Raw genomic sequence first — 17,079 nt, 5'->3', positions numbered from 1 at the left:
GCAAATACTACGCACTTTTCTCTCAGTGCACCTACGCACCCACCCACGCATTCACGCATACCCAAAAAAATAAAAAAATTTCAAATCAGTTTCGAGATCTCCATGTACAGGGAGATTATGGTCCGATGTTTGTGAAATCGGTACAAAATGTTGCAAATTTTTCGGAGAAGAATTTCCCCGACTGAGTTTTTAAAATCTGTGACACCCTCTGGAATGCCAGTTTATCGACTCAAAATAAAAATAAGTGCTACAATTATTCTATTAAGGAATTTTAATACCAAGGAAGGACTATGCAATGGCACAGGATTCATTGTTATTGATCTAAAATCTAATCTGATTCATGCTTTTACTAGCTTTTGAGCCCGCGCTTCGCGCGGGGTCAAAAGCTAGTACATTAACATAAACATTAACGAATTAGATGAAGTCACTCGTTTGAGATTCACTGATTTAACATGCGTTTGTTGAACAAACTATTAACAAAAATTTAAAAAAAGAAATATCCGCGAAAGGACTAAATCGTAAACTTGGGACACGTTTTGTCTTCGTAATTACGAAGGGAGCGCGAACTTCGGACTGGCGTGAATTTTATTATCTGGTTTCCTCTGCCTTGCGAGTTATTTGGCAGTGCGATTTTCGCGGAAATTTTACGCGGCAGTATTAATAATGAGCAGAATACATCCCTACATTAGAAAAGAGGAAAGACCCGCCCGACAGCAGCGGCGGCGAGACGAAGCCATCGAGCAGCGACCTCGCGGCCGGGGTGATCGGGGCTGCTACCGTCAACTCGACGTCGCAAGGAAAGGGAACGAAGCGATCGCGCAGATAGTAAGTATCCGAAGGATAATCGCCAAGAGACAAATTCCCAAATAAATTTCTCGATAGATTCAGACGTGTCGAGCGACGATAAAAGAAAAAATGAGAGAAGCCGCGATCGACACGCCGCGGTATTCAATGTCTTGCCTCTTTTCGCCCCGCGTCTTATAAACGTTGAAAAAAAAAAAAGAAAATAAAATAGACGACATTGGCTTGAGAATTTCCCTAAAAATCGCGCGAGCTAGAATTCAATTTCCGACCTTTGAAAATTTATTCCCGAATGAACTAACTTGCTGTGTCTTTGAACAACTGTTGTTCGAGCGCCGACGAAGACTGCGACGATCCTGGCACCAAAGCGGTGCGCGAGAAAGAACGTCGCCAGGCCAACAACGTGCGTGAAAGGTCAGTGGACACACGCAGTACGCACCTCGTTGCATCTTGATACAAACAATCCCTTCTGTCCTTCGTTCTCTCGCTCCCGCAGTCCCGATAATGTATACGTGCTTACGGTGCGGACGTTACGCGTATGTACGTCCGCGTCGCCGAGCGTCCAAAAAGGGGGGGAAAAGAAACTCCGTTGTACATCTTCCCCAAGGGAAAGTTCCTGCCACCTAGTCGTATGCATGCCTTAAAAAAGAGAAAAGAAAGAAAGAAAACGAGATGCCATTTATGAACGAGCAATAAACCGATGAGACGATTAATTCACGAACGAAATTCGGGGGAACAACGCGCGGCATGTCTACGACTTTGTTACCAGGATAAGTACAAGTGGTCCCCGCAATCCGAAAGCTCCTCACACCCGTTGCACTGTACAAGGCCCGTATTCAGGCGTGGAAATTAAAATGTTTCTGGTTAAGGACAAAAATGAGATGAGACAATGAATGGAATGTTGACAAGCTCACTCGTGCGTACCTGCAAATCAGTCTCATTTTAATTCAGCTGCGATTCGGTTCCTAGGCATGCCACTTCGTTTAGAAACATTCCGCACTTATTCTGCATCACTGAACGTTGCATCAAGTTGCTCAGTTGTGATAGATTTTTTTTTGGTCTTTTCTTTTTCACTCCCCATTCTTCTACCACTATCTTTGTACAAATGAAAGAACATGTCGTATTATTTGGAAGCCGGTAGACTGTGTTGGCCGTACACGTGTCACGTAAATTTCCATGAGGGATTGTCACACATTCTTGAAGTCGATCGGTATCGGTCTTTCAACAGGGACACCTAGTCAAATGTCTATTTTGATGTTAATCATGTACTTTTAGCGCTTTGTGTACAGTTTTATTTATTCTTATTGTTTCGGCGATTATTTTCAAATCCTTTTCCAAATTGTGCTGGTCTGAAAGGGGATTTTTACTGACAAATATTATAGATGCCATGTCTACATTCTCTAATTTTCTAGGTAGCAGCGTCAAAGTAGAAGATCTGCATTTTTCGATCCAAAAGATCACTGATCCCTTGACGTGATTATTCATCATCGACTGTTTGTTCTGTGCAAAGAATACGGGCCTTTAAATTCGTAACCTACTTATTAAATCCACGATTTCAAAATTACGAAACCACCTGCGTGTGTTCATTATCATATCGCTTCGCCTATTGCAATAAGAGACGTATGTGTGTATACGAAATCCGCTCGAACAACAATTAGGTGATTAGACTCCAGCAAGTCAGGAGCAATTTTCTTGCAGTTTGCGACTCTGTATCGCGCGCGTGTCTCTCACGTTAGTAATTCGATTGCCGTTAGGTAATTTAAGCGATATGTGCTAGAGTAAGCTGTGACGTAAGCCAGGTGATTAATCGCGTATTGTTATTGCGCAACTGTTGTTCGAGCGCCGAGGACGAGGATGATGATCCTGACATGAAGGCACAAAGGGAGAAAGAGAGGCGGCAAGCGAATAACGCTAGGGAAAGGTAAGATCAATGATATACGCAGCGGTTGTAAAAGGAAGACAGATTTTATTTAATCCACAGTGGTATGATAATTTTGGTCAGTAGTAATGGGCGGCCCGTATTCTATGTATATGCGACATAACGATGTAACGTGGATACTAAAAGTATTGCTCGATGACGATGAAGATAAATGACATGTGTTTCCTCAGTTATACATTCTTTCACGAAATCGGCATGTTCTGGTACATATGTATGCATGGCAAATTACTCCTATCACATACGTACACAATTGCATTTGTATTAATAAAGAATCGTAAAATATGTATGATATTGTGATACAATTACGTTTCTTCATAATCTGCTCTACTGTATTAACTAGTTTTATAAACATACACGAGAAAAATATTACCTAATGCGATGAGTGTGAAAGTAGATTAAAATACAAACGTAACGTTATCACGAAATTATTACATGAAATTTCCAAGCTCGTTCCATTCCTCGATGTTGAGACTCAAAGAGAGGATTCTCTCGTCTTAGTAAGATAATTAGCACACTTAAGTTTCGTTTTTCATCATAGGATACGTATCAGGGATATCAATGAGGCTCTGAAGGAACTTGGTAGAATGTGTATGACACATTTAAAGACAGACAAACCTCAAACGAAGCTCGGTATTCTCAACATGGCTGTTGAAGTTATAATGACACTCGAGCAGCAAGTCAGAGGTGTGTGTACCAACATTGCATCGTATTAAACTGTGCAAATAGTTGTGTGTCTAATCTAAACCTTTCTTTGTTCAGAGCGGAACCTTAATCCGAAAGCAGCGTGTTTAAAAAGAAGAGAAGAGGAGAAAGCCGAAGATGGCCCGAAGTTACCAGGCCATCTTGCAGCGCACATAGCACATCCGCATTCTCATCCACACGCGCACTCCCAACCGCCCTTCCCCGCATTACCTGTAAGATTCTGCCATAGTTAAACTCGCACAAACAACAGGATTGCCTTGGGATGTATAAGTAAAATGTACATCTTTGTTTTAGGGTCCACAACCTTCCCTTCAGCACAATCCACCACAGCCGCAGTAGCAGCGGCTCAGTGGCGGTATCATTCTGTGTTAAGGGGTAGATACATCTTAAAATCGATAAGGGACAAGTTTACGAACATGACTTACGTACCTATGTAGGATTTTTCTCTGCTCTTAAAAGTTGTGGGAATGTGCAAAAAAAATTGTGGATATTATGTGGTGCATTATATTGACAGGAGAAAAAAAAAGAAGAGGAGATGAGAAACATTCTCAATCACATTTCTAAAATATCTTGTTTATTGTTTAATATTTATATGTTAATTAATATTATAATGTAACTGTTCTTTTATCTTTTATAATCTATATTGCTTAAAAAATATCTATATCTATTCGGTTAAGGACATACGTCTTGACTGTAGCAAGAGCGACACAGGAATACCCATAATTTTTTTTTCGCAACTCTGTAATATGCAATTAATAAGGGAAGAAGTTCCGTACGCGCTCACCCAAGCATAGGGCAAGTAGTTTTAAGAGGCATCTACCCCCTCAAGGCGGCTTGAAATTATTTTTATAAATAGCGAAAAGAAAAAAACAAAGGAATATGGTTCCTCTTTCGAGATATATAATGTGTAGGAAGATCGAGGTTTTATTAACGATCGAACTTCGCTGCTGACTCATGTTAAATTACCCACTTCTGTGTATACACTACCGACACGTTTACGTTAAAATGCGCAATAGCTAGGAAGAGAACTCGAGTTGGCGAAAAAAACAGTCATTGACTAGAGATGAAAATAAAGGCAGCATATTTCCGAATCAAATAGATATATTTAAATTTACTTTTCGAGTATATATAAATTAATAGACGAAAGGAGAGTTTGCTTATTGTCATCAGTAATGATTAAAAATTGAGACGGGAAACTTGTAGTCAACCCAACTGGTTAGTTATTTAATTAGTTTATTACACAACGTTTCGACCCGATTCTTTTGGGTCCTTTTCGAGTGATACTGCAAATCAACAACACTTGAAAAGGACCCAAAAGAATAGGGTCGAAACGTTGTGTAATAAACTAATTAACTAAACTAATTAAATAACTAGCCAGTTGGGTTGACTATAGGTTAGTTTCTCGTCTCAATAAATTAATAGAATCGGCAGATCTCGATGATCAAGAACCTTTTGTTCTTACGACTAAACCGATTTTAGCAGAATTTAAAGGCTAGTCTACAATACATGGAGTAAGCTGGAGTAAGGAGTAGGAGTAAGGAAATAAATCCATTTTATTTCTTACTCTTACTTCAGCTCTTAGGCTTACTCTCGGAGAAACAAAATGCCATCAATCAGTGTTACAAATATTTTAAAAATTATGCCTGTATTTCAGCTGCCTTACACCAAAAGCTAGAAGTTGGGGTTCTCTCTTACTCCTTACTCCACGCTTACTCCACGTATTGTAGACCGGCGCTAATTCTTAGCCAATATGACATGCGAATTATGTCGCCTTTATGTTGATCATTAGACGTTGGCAATATTGTATATAGAAACTATTATTTACGAGCGTTCAGAATGTGAATTGAAGATGCTAAGCGGTTCGTTCACGCTCGCAAGAACACCATTTGTAACTGGTCCGCGGTGTGGTAAGAAAATCGCATCTCGATCCTTGCAGCTTCTTTGCTGACACAGCTTGCAACTTGATTCGGGTAACAAAGGAAATGAGAATGTGATTTTATTTACTTTTTCAAAACTGAAGAAAGATAAAATACATGTTAATTGTGTATAAAAAGAAGCTGCAAGGAACGTATAAATAATAATGGATGTTTCTTACAACATCGCGTCGTTTAAAATACTCTCATTTTTAACATCAGTACTATCTCAGAGAAAGTAAGAAAATGTGGCCGTGAAGATACCCTACTTAACAAAGTTATCAGCATGTATTTATTTTACTATTCTTCAAGTGTTTTTTTTTTTACGGCTATAATTCAATTATGCATGCCATTTAAGTGCCATTTTTAGGACTCTCTTGGTTTTATATCGAGATGGATATTAATGCATTCAGTTGTATTATAGTTTATATTAAGCATAATTTACATGCTATTATACGCAAATCGCATCTCATTTTTATTACCAGCCATTTTAATTGTTTCGGATTTTATATACAATATTTTTATAGTAATCATAGGAAAATAGCGTGAACGATCCGTACCCAAAACCGAAAGCGTACATTATAAGAAGTAACACTATAAGAGATAACATTTGCATTACTTTCAACAAATGATTGTTAATCAATTTATTACAATGGTCGTTCGAACGATCTTTAATTTAAGAATAATGAAGGATTTTTAATTTAAGACATTTTAGGACATTCTTGAATTATATATTCATAATTTTTATATATTATGCCTTTTATTGTCCGTGTCTTGACACGGGTACAAATTGCATCTACGAAATGGATTGTCTCAAATATTATTGCGGCATTGAGAAAAGCATTGGGCAGTAAAAATATATAGTAAAAAGGAAGAATTAAGAGATTTCTCTCTCCACAATTATTGACTAGGTCGCACGCTTTACGTTTTCACAATTACGAGACATGCGTATACATTATCAGCAAGAATTGGAAAGCATTTATATGTGCCAAGACGTGCGCATTGCGGAAAATACTACAACGCTTAATGTGAAATATATTCTTGTTATAATATATAACAACGTTTGCACTTTCACAAATGCGTTATGCAGTGCTTTTCTTTCACGATGCTGCGTTACTGGAGAAAAGACGATCTTTCGATGGCATCAACTGGTTTTGGTACATCGTCGAATCACTCTGGACCTTCTCGGATCTTCAGGGCGCTCCTCTTCCTGCGCTATCTTTGCCACCGATTATTCGGGCAGATTTTCTGTACTTATACAATATACGCGATGAAGTGGAATGTAGATCGAGCGAACGAAATAAATAAGCTGAGTAAGGCGTGATATAAAGTCGTTATGGACACGATTTAGCTCGCACAAGAGAAGAGCCAAACCAATCAACTTGTCATAATCATGATTAATTATTAATTATTATTATTATTATTATCGATTAATTATCGTTGATAAGATCTTTCGTGAGAGATAAAGAACGGGACACATTTTTGTTTTTGAACAAAAATATAGCTCAAACGTATCTGTATCCAGTTGCCATGTATTTTAATTTATTTAGATTCTTAAATAAATTTTATTGAAAAAAGAAACCAACGCAAACGTATCGAGTGCCCGTGTTTATTTCGCCTCTTTTCCGTTCTACTTTCTTTTCTCTTTTCATCTATCACGAGTATCTTCTCTTGCGTAACTTATATATCTATAGCTATATTTTTCTTCAAAAGCATAACAGTATTTCATAGAAATTACGGAAGATCGTACGAATGTTATATATTCTTGCTCAGACTCTGTGACAGGCTTTTCCTTTGCCGACTTTTAAGATCTAAACTCATATCAAAATATGTCAAACATATCATATGTGTATTTATTGTAGGTATCCGCAAGATATTTTCTCTCTTTCGCTCAATTTTTAACTAAACTCAATTCGAATATCTTTGTATAGCAATGCCTCAACTATATAATTTTATCGTTGAAAATTTTATGTAACGTTTATAATTATATTCGAATTTCGACTGGCAACTCAGCGAAACAGAAGTTTCTTTAACAAATGTTTTATCAAGGTAATTTTGTTTTCTTTCATCTGTTAAACGTTCAAATTATTTAGACTGAATATCTGCCTCAGTTGCACGATATATGATATGTGAAAAAATATTTTAAAGACAGTTGAACACATACGCATGCATGATATGTAAATGTAAAATAAAGATGTTTCTATGATTGCGAATCAGAATGCGATCATACAGTACGAAGTACTGTTAATACCCTGTAATATTTGATACAATGTCAACATCATAAATATTTTAAAATATTTTATTTTCCAAATCAACCAATAACACAAGACACGAGAAGAATTGAAAAGATTATTCCAATACTGATTTTTATAAGCTATAAACTTACATATTTTCACTAGTTCGTAGACCTATCATAAAATCACTTTCGTTCTCGATCAGGATCTGTAGACTATAGGCAATCTGATCGGCAAGAACTCGCACAACCTCGCTCCACGTTTAATTAATAATCATTAATCACGCCCCGTTGCTTCGGCGACGCTTCATAAAATTATATTTAACAAAAAGAAAAGGAGGGAGAGCGAAAAAGAGGAAGAGAGAACGTAACGATAAATGTACATTGCGATAAATTGCAAAAAGAGCCGCTCACAGACACGTAATAAAATACACGATCACACATCTGTATTCGCGAAGGTAATCATGTAAAATAATAACGACAATAAATAGCTCATAAGCCAGTCTAAGCTAGACACGTGTCGATAGTCGTAGATAGTCAAAATGAAGCTGGAGAGCGAAGAGGTCTACACAGGGGGGTCGAAGTCGAAATTGTCGGCCGTATGTGGCCCCTTCACACAGACCTTTGTACATGAAACGAAATAATTATACTCTTAACAATGACGTTATTTTCAAGTACGCGCCTATCGAGAATACGGGGCACCACACTTTCGTTCGGTATGAGTCGTAAACTCTAATTTCAATTTATGGTTACTGTTAAGCGGCAAATATCAATGAGAATGTCGAGAAGAGGGAACTATTTGTTGCGGAACATAAGGAACTATCTAATTGCGTGTAAGGGTTCAGTTTTATTGGTACAACTGCGAATCGATAATTATCATATCATATAAGAGTGTAACTATATTAGATATATAATATTGTATAATATGTAATAAAAAAAGATTAATGCGTAAGTGGGTTGTAGGTAGTTTGTGTGAATGGGCCTGGAGGATGTTGAAACCGATCTCTTCGACCCTACATGCGATTAAGAAGAATGCGATTATTAATATTAATGAAGTACGAGATGAATATAAATATCTAAACTGAGTAAAACAGAGAGAGAGAGAGGGAGAGAGAGAAAGGAAAATAGAATAAACGGAAGAGTGCAAGAGAGGGAGAGAAAGAATATGAGAGAGTGAACAAGTGTATCGATTGAGAAAGAAAAAAAATATGTAATTATATCATTAGTAATATTACTATCACTAATATAATAAATGTGCCATTTTTTCCATAATCACAGTGTCGCCTGACGTGGATCCCCGAGCGATCCGTTAAACGTTTCTTTCTTTTTCTCTAATATAATTTTAATAGACGCGCCACATTTGCCATTATTTGCCCCTTTTTTTTCTTTCTCACTCGTTATTTTATTTGTATATTATACTCTCAGTATTTTAGATAATATTTACATTACGTTTTACGTTTTGCTCCTATGATACGCATACTGATTTAAGTTTCAATTGTATTTCATTATACGCAAAATAATGATTAGCTATATGTATACACAGTATGTAGATACTTTTAGACTTTTAACAAGTACAGCACGCCACGGTACTGTACTTGCTCATTTTTAATTGATACGCCGCAAAACTATACGAGCTATTGCAGTACATGCAAGCATTTGTAGTCCGTATTTTGAAGTTTATATTTCTCGTACCTCATGTTACATACAAGACAAGATCATCGTGCTGCACTTTTGATAAGTCACCGATCGCCTCTTCCCCGAAGAGAATCGTAGCGGAAATAAACTTATTAATTTAATCTGCGAGATCGAATAACAATATTATTTCTCCCGATCATTGCCGAGGAATTCATTACTGTGGGTAATTCCACTCGATGGTGAAAGGCTATTAATTTGACCATTTCTCAACTCTTATTGCGTATATACAGTCTTATATAATATTATTACGAAATTACGTTTGCACGACCGCGATATTAGCGGTTCATCGCAGCTCTCAGCCTAATGTGAAACACGTGGTTAGCATCGGTTAAGCAATCTTATTGCGAATTCCATGCGTTCAGTGGTTTTTGACCTAAGACCCGACTACATTATCTTTACATTATCTAACTCGCGAAATATCTTTTCGCTGTTTTATCACTTTTAATTCGGTTCTTTCTCCATACATGGGAAAGCTAAATACACATTGCGTTGCATAATTATTTTTAATGGAGTGGGCTTAGGAGAAACATTTTTATCACATAAAATCGGATAATTTATTCGAAAGAGATACAATATTAAATTTTTAATATATTGTTAATAGTCCTTCGTCGATGTTAGTTGTTGCAATAAATATCCTTAACATCGAAATAATACAATAAATATATTATTTGAGTATATAGTTTCTTCATCGACGAAGACTAAATTTTTGTCATCACATGATGTCCGTTATTAATAATTAATTCAATGGAAAATACTTGTCTGCTGATTTATTATCTTTTAGAAAGAGTTTTGTGCACATTCTTAAGTAGAACTGTATAGCTATAAATATTACGCGCATAAGTCACTGATTACCATATTAGTAAATTGGAAGGAAACTTACAAGTGCAGGGAACGATTACTTTTATATAACGGTGATATATATATGTCGACAAATGTGAGAAAATTTAGCACACACATTTGTAAATGAATAAAATTGACTAAACTATATTTTCTCAAGCTGCTGCGTCAATTTTGGCGGCATTGATAATTTGATCTGATAATAACCCACTTAACAAAAAAACGATTAATGGCTCAAGAAAAATATAAATCTTCAATTATTAAACTGCGTGAGATACCACATTTCAGTAAGTGCCTCGTCGAGCACGGATTTGTTATAAATTATTAAAGCGGAATTGAATGTTCATGCATATTTAATTATAGCCGCGCGAAATACATTGCACCGTGTCCATCATCGTCCCAGCACGTGCCTCATCGAGGACGAGCGTGAAAGTATCGTCGCGTACTAGGCGTCCACAATGTCACACAGTGCACTTTCTACAGCCGTACACCATAATCCGCATCTTATCCCGCTGGTTTGTATCAGATCAAGTTGGAAAAATCGACTCAATTACAAGCGTTACTTTTACTTCCTGCTGTATACAAGTTGCGTAAGCACTTCTTTCGTTGCTGCCGACGTCTTGACTTTACATATAAACTATCACTCTGTCTTTCTTTGAGATTACGATAAAATCTTACTACGAAGAGATAAGCGTACTGTGTACTTGGAAACTATCGCTAACTTCTACCTTTGCGAAAAGAGCCTTGGCGGAAAGGTCTTATTATAAATCAATAAGCACACTATGCTGTCACAGCCATACAGATATTATGCAAATTTCGCCTAACATATTCTGCGAACATGTCCTTGCAGTATGTCACAACCTCTCCGGTGCCTCTTCAGTGATCCTCGAAAGCAGCGTTTTGCTCACGGAAGCCGGATGAATCTCGGTAGATTGCATCACGTTTTCAATACGAATGTAATACTCGCTTTAAATAGCGCGTGATATCAGCATATCTTCGAAAGCCTTCTTTTTAACGACACATATACCATGAACCGAATAACTACGAACCAGGCGAGTAGGACGGTGGCGTCGATCCAAAATATAGATTTGGACATACGCATCTCTTCTAGTATAACCGACGGTGCTCGTAAGTGACAATACACGACGTGATTCGGGCAGTTTATTGTCTCTCGTTGAAAGCCATATATCGCCTGTACGAAGCCTTCGAAGATGAATCTGCAGTAATTCAAGTAGCTAACGTAGTAAAGGAACTCCGGCATGTGATTGAAGAATACCAAGAAACCACTTAGCACCACCATCGCACACGTGGTAATAGCCCCAAAGAAGGTACCGTTAACGGGATCGAAAATTGCCCCTAGACCCAAGCCTACGCTTTCCGAAATGAAGGCCGTCAGGATCGTGATGAGTAGAAACATGAGGAACCGGGACAATTCCATGGGCTGACCGGTTAGCACGTAGACGATGGACGAGTAAATAAAAGTGTAACATATGTTCAACAGTATACTGATCGCCAGCGTGGCCGCGTAGTAAGTTCTCAGCTGGTACCAGTTGTTGAAGCGCTCTTTCTTCAGTATAGCCAGCTCCAAAGGGAATTTCAATACGGCCGGGATCATACTGGTGTAAACGAAGTATACCATGGTCACCACGAACATACTTATGTTGCTGATAGTTTTGCTGGCATCGTGACCGGCGTGCTCGTACAGCAAGCCCAACAAAATAGCCACGAGGAAATGCAAGATCACTTTGATGTGACTGACCGACCAATCTCGGTATATTATCATGGCGCAACGGTATAGCAGCACCTTCAATTTCATAAATTCCGTAGGCGAGTCCATCAGTCTCACTTTCTCGAAGAACGTCGCTTCTCGCATGACGTGCGCCTTCTGGGGTGTCTCCTCTCTTTGGCAATACTCATTGGCTGCCGCGGCCAACTGATCGTTGTAATCGCCGTATTCCCGGTTAACCACCTCCAGCATGTAGTCCGCGGGATTGTGGTACTTGGGACACCGAAAACCTTGCTGGCTGAAATAGCTCACCGTGTTGTCGGGTGTGCCGGCGTACAAGCACTGGCCCTCGACCACCAGATAAATATGATCGAACAGTTGGTAGATCGCGGCGCTGGGCTGATGGATGGTGCAGATCACCGTTCGACCGTTCTTTGCCAGAGTCTGCAACGCGGAGATGCACTGCAGGGACGCCAATGAATCCAGGCCGGTGGTCGGTTCGTCCAGGAACATTATCGACGGATTGTCAACCAGTTCCAGGGCGATGCTCAACCTCTTTCTCTGCCCTCCGCTGAGCCGGTCGACCCTCGTCTCCTTCACCAACGATAGCTTCAACGTGTCCAGGATGTTATCGATCAGTATCTGCCTGAATACCTTCGTTGCACTGTTCTCCAGCTTTAAATAGGTCACCATCATCATGCTCTCCTGAACGGTGAACAGACCGTACAGGCTGTCCGTCTGTTGGATGTAGCGCGATTGCTTCTTGTACTGGCCATAGCTCTGCCTACCCTCGCTACTGACGTACTCGAGCGTGCCCGTCACTAGTCCCTGTTGGAATCCGGTCAGAATGTTCAACAACGTCGACTTCCCGGCACCGGACGGTCCCATAATAGCCGTCAGCTCCGCGGCCTTGAAGATTCCGTTCAAATTCTTCAAAATCTGCTTCGTGGTTCCGCAATATCCAACCTGAACGTCGTACGACAGATCCTTGAATTCAATGTCGACCATCCGGACCCGCGTCGTACACAGCGCGTTTGTTGTACGTCTTCTCGTCGACATGACTTACTGGATTTTATTGACCTACTGAGAGTATTTTCCTTACTATTTCTCGCCGCACTTCTCTTGCATCACTTCACCCAAGTTTATCGGCTTATCGGAAACACTACAAAAAATTTGTCGGTTGCCGTAGGTGGGGCGAATTATGTGTGTCTAATGTACATTGCATTGCGCTAAGATACGCCCGCGGTTATTCATTGTTACAATCGCATGTTGAAAGAAACATTAGACGCGGCTAATACCGAGCCTGATTCACGAGTATCTCTATCTCTTATTCATAATCACTGGCTCAATATGTTTGTGCATACGAGAGTTCAACTCGTGCATCGTCATTTCCTATGAACTTTTACGCTTTTTAAACGCCAAGTGTTTCACGATATTTACAACAGTTCGAGTCGTGTGTGTAATTTCTAATAGTGTATGCAATGCGATTGCACTTTTTCTATCCTGCACTCGGATTGCGTTATGATCTTTTACATCATTCGTGTTCGCGAGCAGCACTTTTATTCAAAACAGAGGCTTCTCATTCTCGTGCGTAATATTTCTTCAACAGCTTCCGCTACAGAGATTATTTGCGCCAATCGGATCTCTGCTCCAATTAATCTTACGAGAACCTCTGCGTCCCTCGTTCACCTGCAATAATATAATCGTTGAATCACTACCTGTACGCTAGATTTGCATTATAAAAAGTAGAAGTCTCATAATGCGATGTACAGGGTGTTAATTCAAGACCGTCCACTAAGTAAAAATCTTTATATAATAATTTAGGCCGGTTAAAGGCCGGTGCTCGGGTGGATTGACTCATTAATTATTAAGCATGATAGAAAAAAATGGTTCAGGACTTTTTGACTCAGATTTATATCAGGAATAACGCTATGTACTTAGTGGATGGTCTTTAATTAACACCCTGTATTTAGATGGTACTCGATGATGCAGCAAGAACTGGTTGAACGCGTCGTTACGCGACTACTAATTTATTAAATAAGAATGGATTAGCTCTGGTATAAGAACCAGGTAATTACGCAAATGTTAACAGGTATTTATGTAAACGGAAATTTCTTGTTTTTAGATTGGGCAATATCGAGATGTTATTTGCGAAATTGCGAGTGGTAGATATTTATATTTGTCGTAGTTTGTCTCTCCTGATTTGGGTTTTTAAAAATTAGACTTCGTATCATTAAATTGAAAATCCATTATTGTAATTGTAAAAGTTGCCAATTTATACAATTAATGCCTTTTTAATTACGGCCTGCTATTTTACATGTGGAGAAAAACAAATCGATAACAGAAGCGACATCATAAAAGAGAATTGGCGTAGTCTCGCACATAAAGCACACTTGAATCGAAAAAGTAACAGTCAAATTTGCCATGTTTAGTGAAGTTAATTGAATAATCGTCTATGGCTGGTAATCCTTATTTCAAGATCATCTTAAATAACGTCTTCAGTTGTTAATATTTGTGATTGGTTTATAACACATTAAGATTGGTAAGATTTTATGAGAACGGACTATACACCGGCCTATGTTGCAAATTAAATAAGAAATAATTTTAGAGATTTATATTCATCGATTTATGCGATACTTCTTATACGCGAGTTTTCTTTTACGCAGTAAAATTCGCCTCGTTTACGCGGAAAACGAAACTAAAGTCAAATAGGAACAAGAAAGGAAAGTATAGCTTTATTAGTACATATATTATAATATACGGGTTTCTTTTCTTACGTAATTTTTTATTTTAGCAGATTCCATTTATGGAATTTTCAACCGTGTAAAAAAAACACGGAACGAATACCTCGCGAGAATTGACGGATGAGCGTAGTCGCTATAAAGATTGTAAAAAAAAACATGAGAAAATAATTTTAAATTCTTTAAGAATAGATCTGCACTCGCGTCGGAAAGAAACTGTGTAACTTCTCCGCTAATATATGTTAACATTGATCTTTTTGAAGCATTTTGCATTTTGTGTTTAATAGGTTCTTAATATTACGTGATACGGGCATTGTTGTATATTAAATTACACATAGAGGTATCAACTATCAAGTTATCATGTAGCCAAAATATCCCCCGAAAGTTTTTATTCGTGAATTATTAACTCTTTTTAAAGACATATTTTTCTGTAATTACGAATATAACTTATATACAACTAACTTTTAATTGGCCACCTCTGCAATTGGCCAACTGCACCAGGTCCTAAAATGGCATTAACGTTTCAAATTGAGTTGTATAGGTACATAGATTATACGGATGTTTCGTGTTTCAGCATGAATAAATCGGCATAATTCAACGTTACGCCAGCATGAAAAGTAATGAAAAGAATAACTGTATGTAGTTGAGAAAGACCTTCAATTCTCATGCTAATAATTTTGTTTTATACTTTTTTATTGCACTGTATGCGCGTGTCTCTTATGACACAGTATTACGTCAGTTGATATAACTACGCTATTATTATTTGCATTTTCTGCGTTATTATTTGCAGCTATTTGCATCTAATGAAATCTAAACAACATATATATGAGAATTCCGTTCTACTTCATGTTTCTGATGTCGAGTTTCTATGCTATATCGTTCTCAGCATTACACGTGTGACTTCTGTGTCTCATTGTTATCCGAGAAGATGATACCAATTATTCTTTTTTCATGCAGCACGCACGTATTTCTATTTTGTTTTCAAATTGCTTTAAAAATGACCTTATATTAACGTTATATATACATTTCTTAATCTTGTCATAATAAAGATATATTGGTTGTTAAAAAAAGTCTGGACACGGTCGAATATCTCGATAAGGCAGAGCTTTACTAGAAAATGTTTCTGACAAAAGCCAGAATTTCCTATTGTCTATTATACTATCTAATTCCACTAATTAATACGAACAACTTTTGTCTGAAACATTTTGTCATTTGCCTAATACTTTTTGAGATATCATAAGCCAAATTTTGAAAAAGTTACACGGAGAAAAATAATTTGCTGACACAGCAGATTTTATGCTGTTGCGTTGTAGCAAATTCTGTTCGTTACTATATGGATAGCAAGAAGATTTGTTACGAATACTAATCGCAATTTGCTGGAATAATTTGCTGAATTAACAAATTATTTCGTTGTGACAGCAAATGTATTTGCTAAGAATATATTATTTTGCTTCAGTAGCAAATTAATGTGATTTTAATTACAAATACACTCAGCGAATTTTGTTCTATTCTCGTAACAAAATAGATTTGCTATAATGACGAATAATTCGTAAAATTAGTTCTATCAACTAAATTTTATTGCTATTACTACGAATATGCAGTAGCAACGGCGATTTTGCTATCACAGCAAAATTAATTTTTTCCGTGTATCAATTTTCTTTTGAATATCTCAAAAAGTATTAGGCAAATAAAAAATGTTTCAGACAAAAGTTGTTCATATTAATTAGTAGACTGAGATAATGTAATAAACAATAGGAGGTTCCATTTAAAAAAAAAATGAAGGTGACCTTCGCGTGACCTTCAAGCAATTATTCAAGGTCAAATTAATGACACCATCTCATGTCCCCCTCGGAACCAAACGACTTTCGTCAGAAACATTTTCTAGTAAAACTTTCTTATCGAGATATTCGACCGTGCCCGGGCATTTTTATAACACTCGGTATATTATTTTTGTGTCCGTACATAACTGCGCAGTGGATTATGCTTCTTATGTAACAACAATCATTTTCAATGAGAAGTGAATCGAGTTCGAGTAAAAATATCGTGTGCTTCGTATCTTGTAACCCAGAGCTCGGCGAGATATAGGTCACTTCGCGGCCGATTTTCCGTTGACTCCGTCCGCCGCTGTTCCCTTCGCCTCGCCGTTCCGCGCGAGCCGCTCGTGGCTCAGGAGCGTAAATGTGTTTTCAATAGCTTACCTCGTCACTCTTGAGGTACTATTGTTAACGCGTTATTCCTTAAGTCCCAGTCTACAATAGATGATTTAAGCCCTAAGCTTTAAGAAATTGGCCAATCACGGTCAAGTACACGGAGAAAAATAATTTGCTGACACAGCAGATTTTTTGCTGTTGTAGCAAAATCTGTTCGTTATTATATGGACAGCAAGAAGATTTGTTACGAATACTAATCGCAATTTGCTGGATCTAATTTGCTGGATTAACAAAATTAATTTGCTGGATTAACAAAATTATCCCGAGCAGTAGTACACGGAA

General features: G+C 37.8%; 2 protein-coding genes across 7 annotated transcripts in view; one reads left to right on the top strand and one right to left on the bottom strand.

The window, feature by feature from the left end:
• Positions 1–4,604, top strand: part of LOC105563276 (transcription factor 12) — a 124,914-nt gene extending 120,310 nt beyond the window's left edge. Inside the window, exons 12-16 of the mRNA XM_012014741.1 lie at positions 672–825; positions 1,126–1,215; positions 3,279–3,424; positions 3,500–3,654; positions 3,737–4,604. Of these exons, the coding sequence (XP_011870131.1) occupies positions 672–825; positions 1,126–1,215; positions 3,279–3,424; positions 3,500–3,654; positions 3,737–3,781 (590 nt within the window). The 3' untranslated portion in view covers positions 3,782–4,604. The remainder of the gene's footprint in view (positions 1–671; positions 826–1,125; positions 1,216–3,278; positions 3,425–3,499; positions 3,655–3,736) is intronic.
• Positions 4,605–7,640: 3,036 nt separating this feature from the next.
• LOC105563202 (ATP-binding cassette sub-family G member 4) overlaps positions 7,641–17,079 on the bottom strand; it is a 17,351-nt gene continuing 7,912 nt past the window's right edge. For 5 of the 6 annotated variants that reach the window (XM_012014582.1, XM_012014584.1, XM_012014585.1 and 2 more), the window contains one exon: positions 7,641–13,535. In XM_012014582.1, the coding sequence (XP_011869972.1) occupies positions 11,106–12,905 (1,800 nt within the window). In that variant the 5' untranslated portion in view covers positions 12,906–13,535 and the 3' untranslated portion in view covers positions 7,641–11,105. Of the gene's footprint in view, positions 13,536–15,049; positions 15,075–17,079 lie in introns of those variants that run through there. The other variant, XM_012014583.1, reaches the window with a different exon arrangement.

The sequence above is a fragment of the Vollenhovia emeryi genome, unplaced genomic scaffold (genome assembly GCF_000949405.1).
Source record: "Vollenhovia emeryi isolate VEMERY1.0 unplaced genomic scaffold, V.emery_V1.0 DF939179.1, whole genome shotgun sequence".
Taxonomy (NCBI): domain Eukaryota; kingdom Metazoa; phylum Arthropoda; class Insecta; order Hymenoptera; family Formicidae; genus Vollenhovia; species Vollenhovia emeryi.
This window is presented reverse-complemented; position numbering and strand designations above follow the sequence as displayed.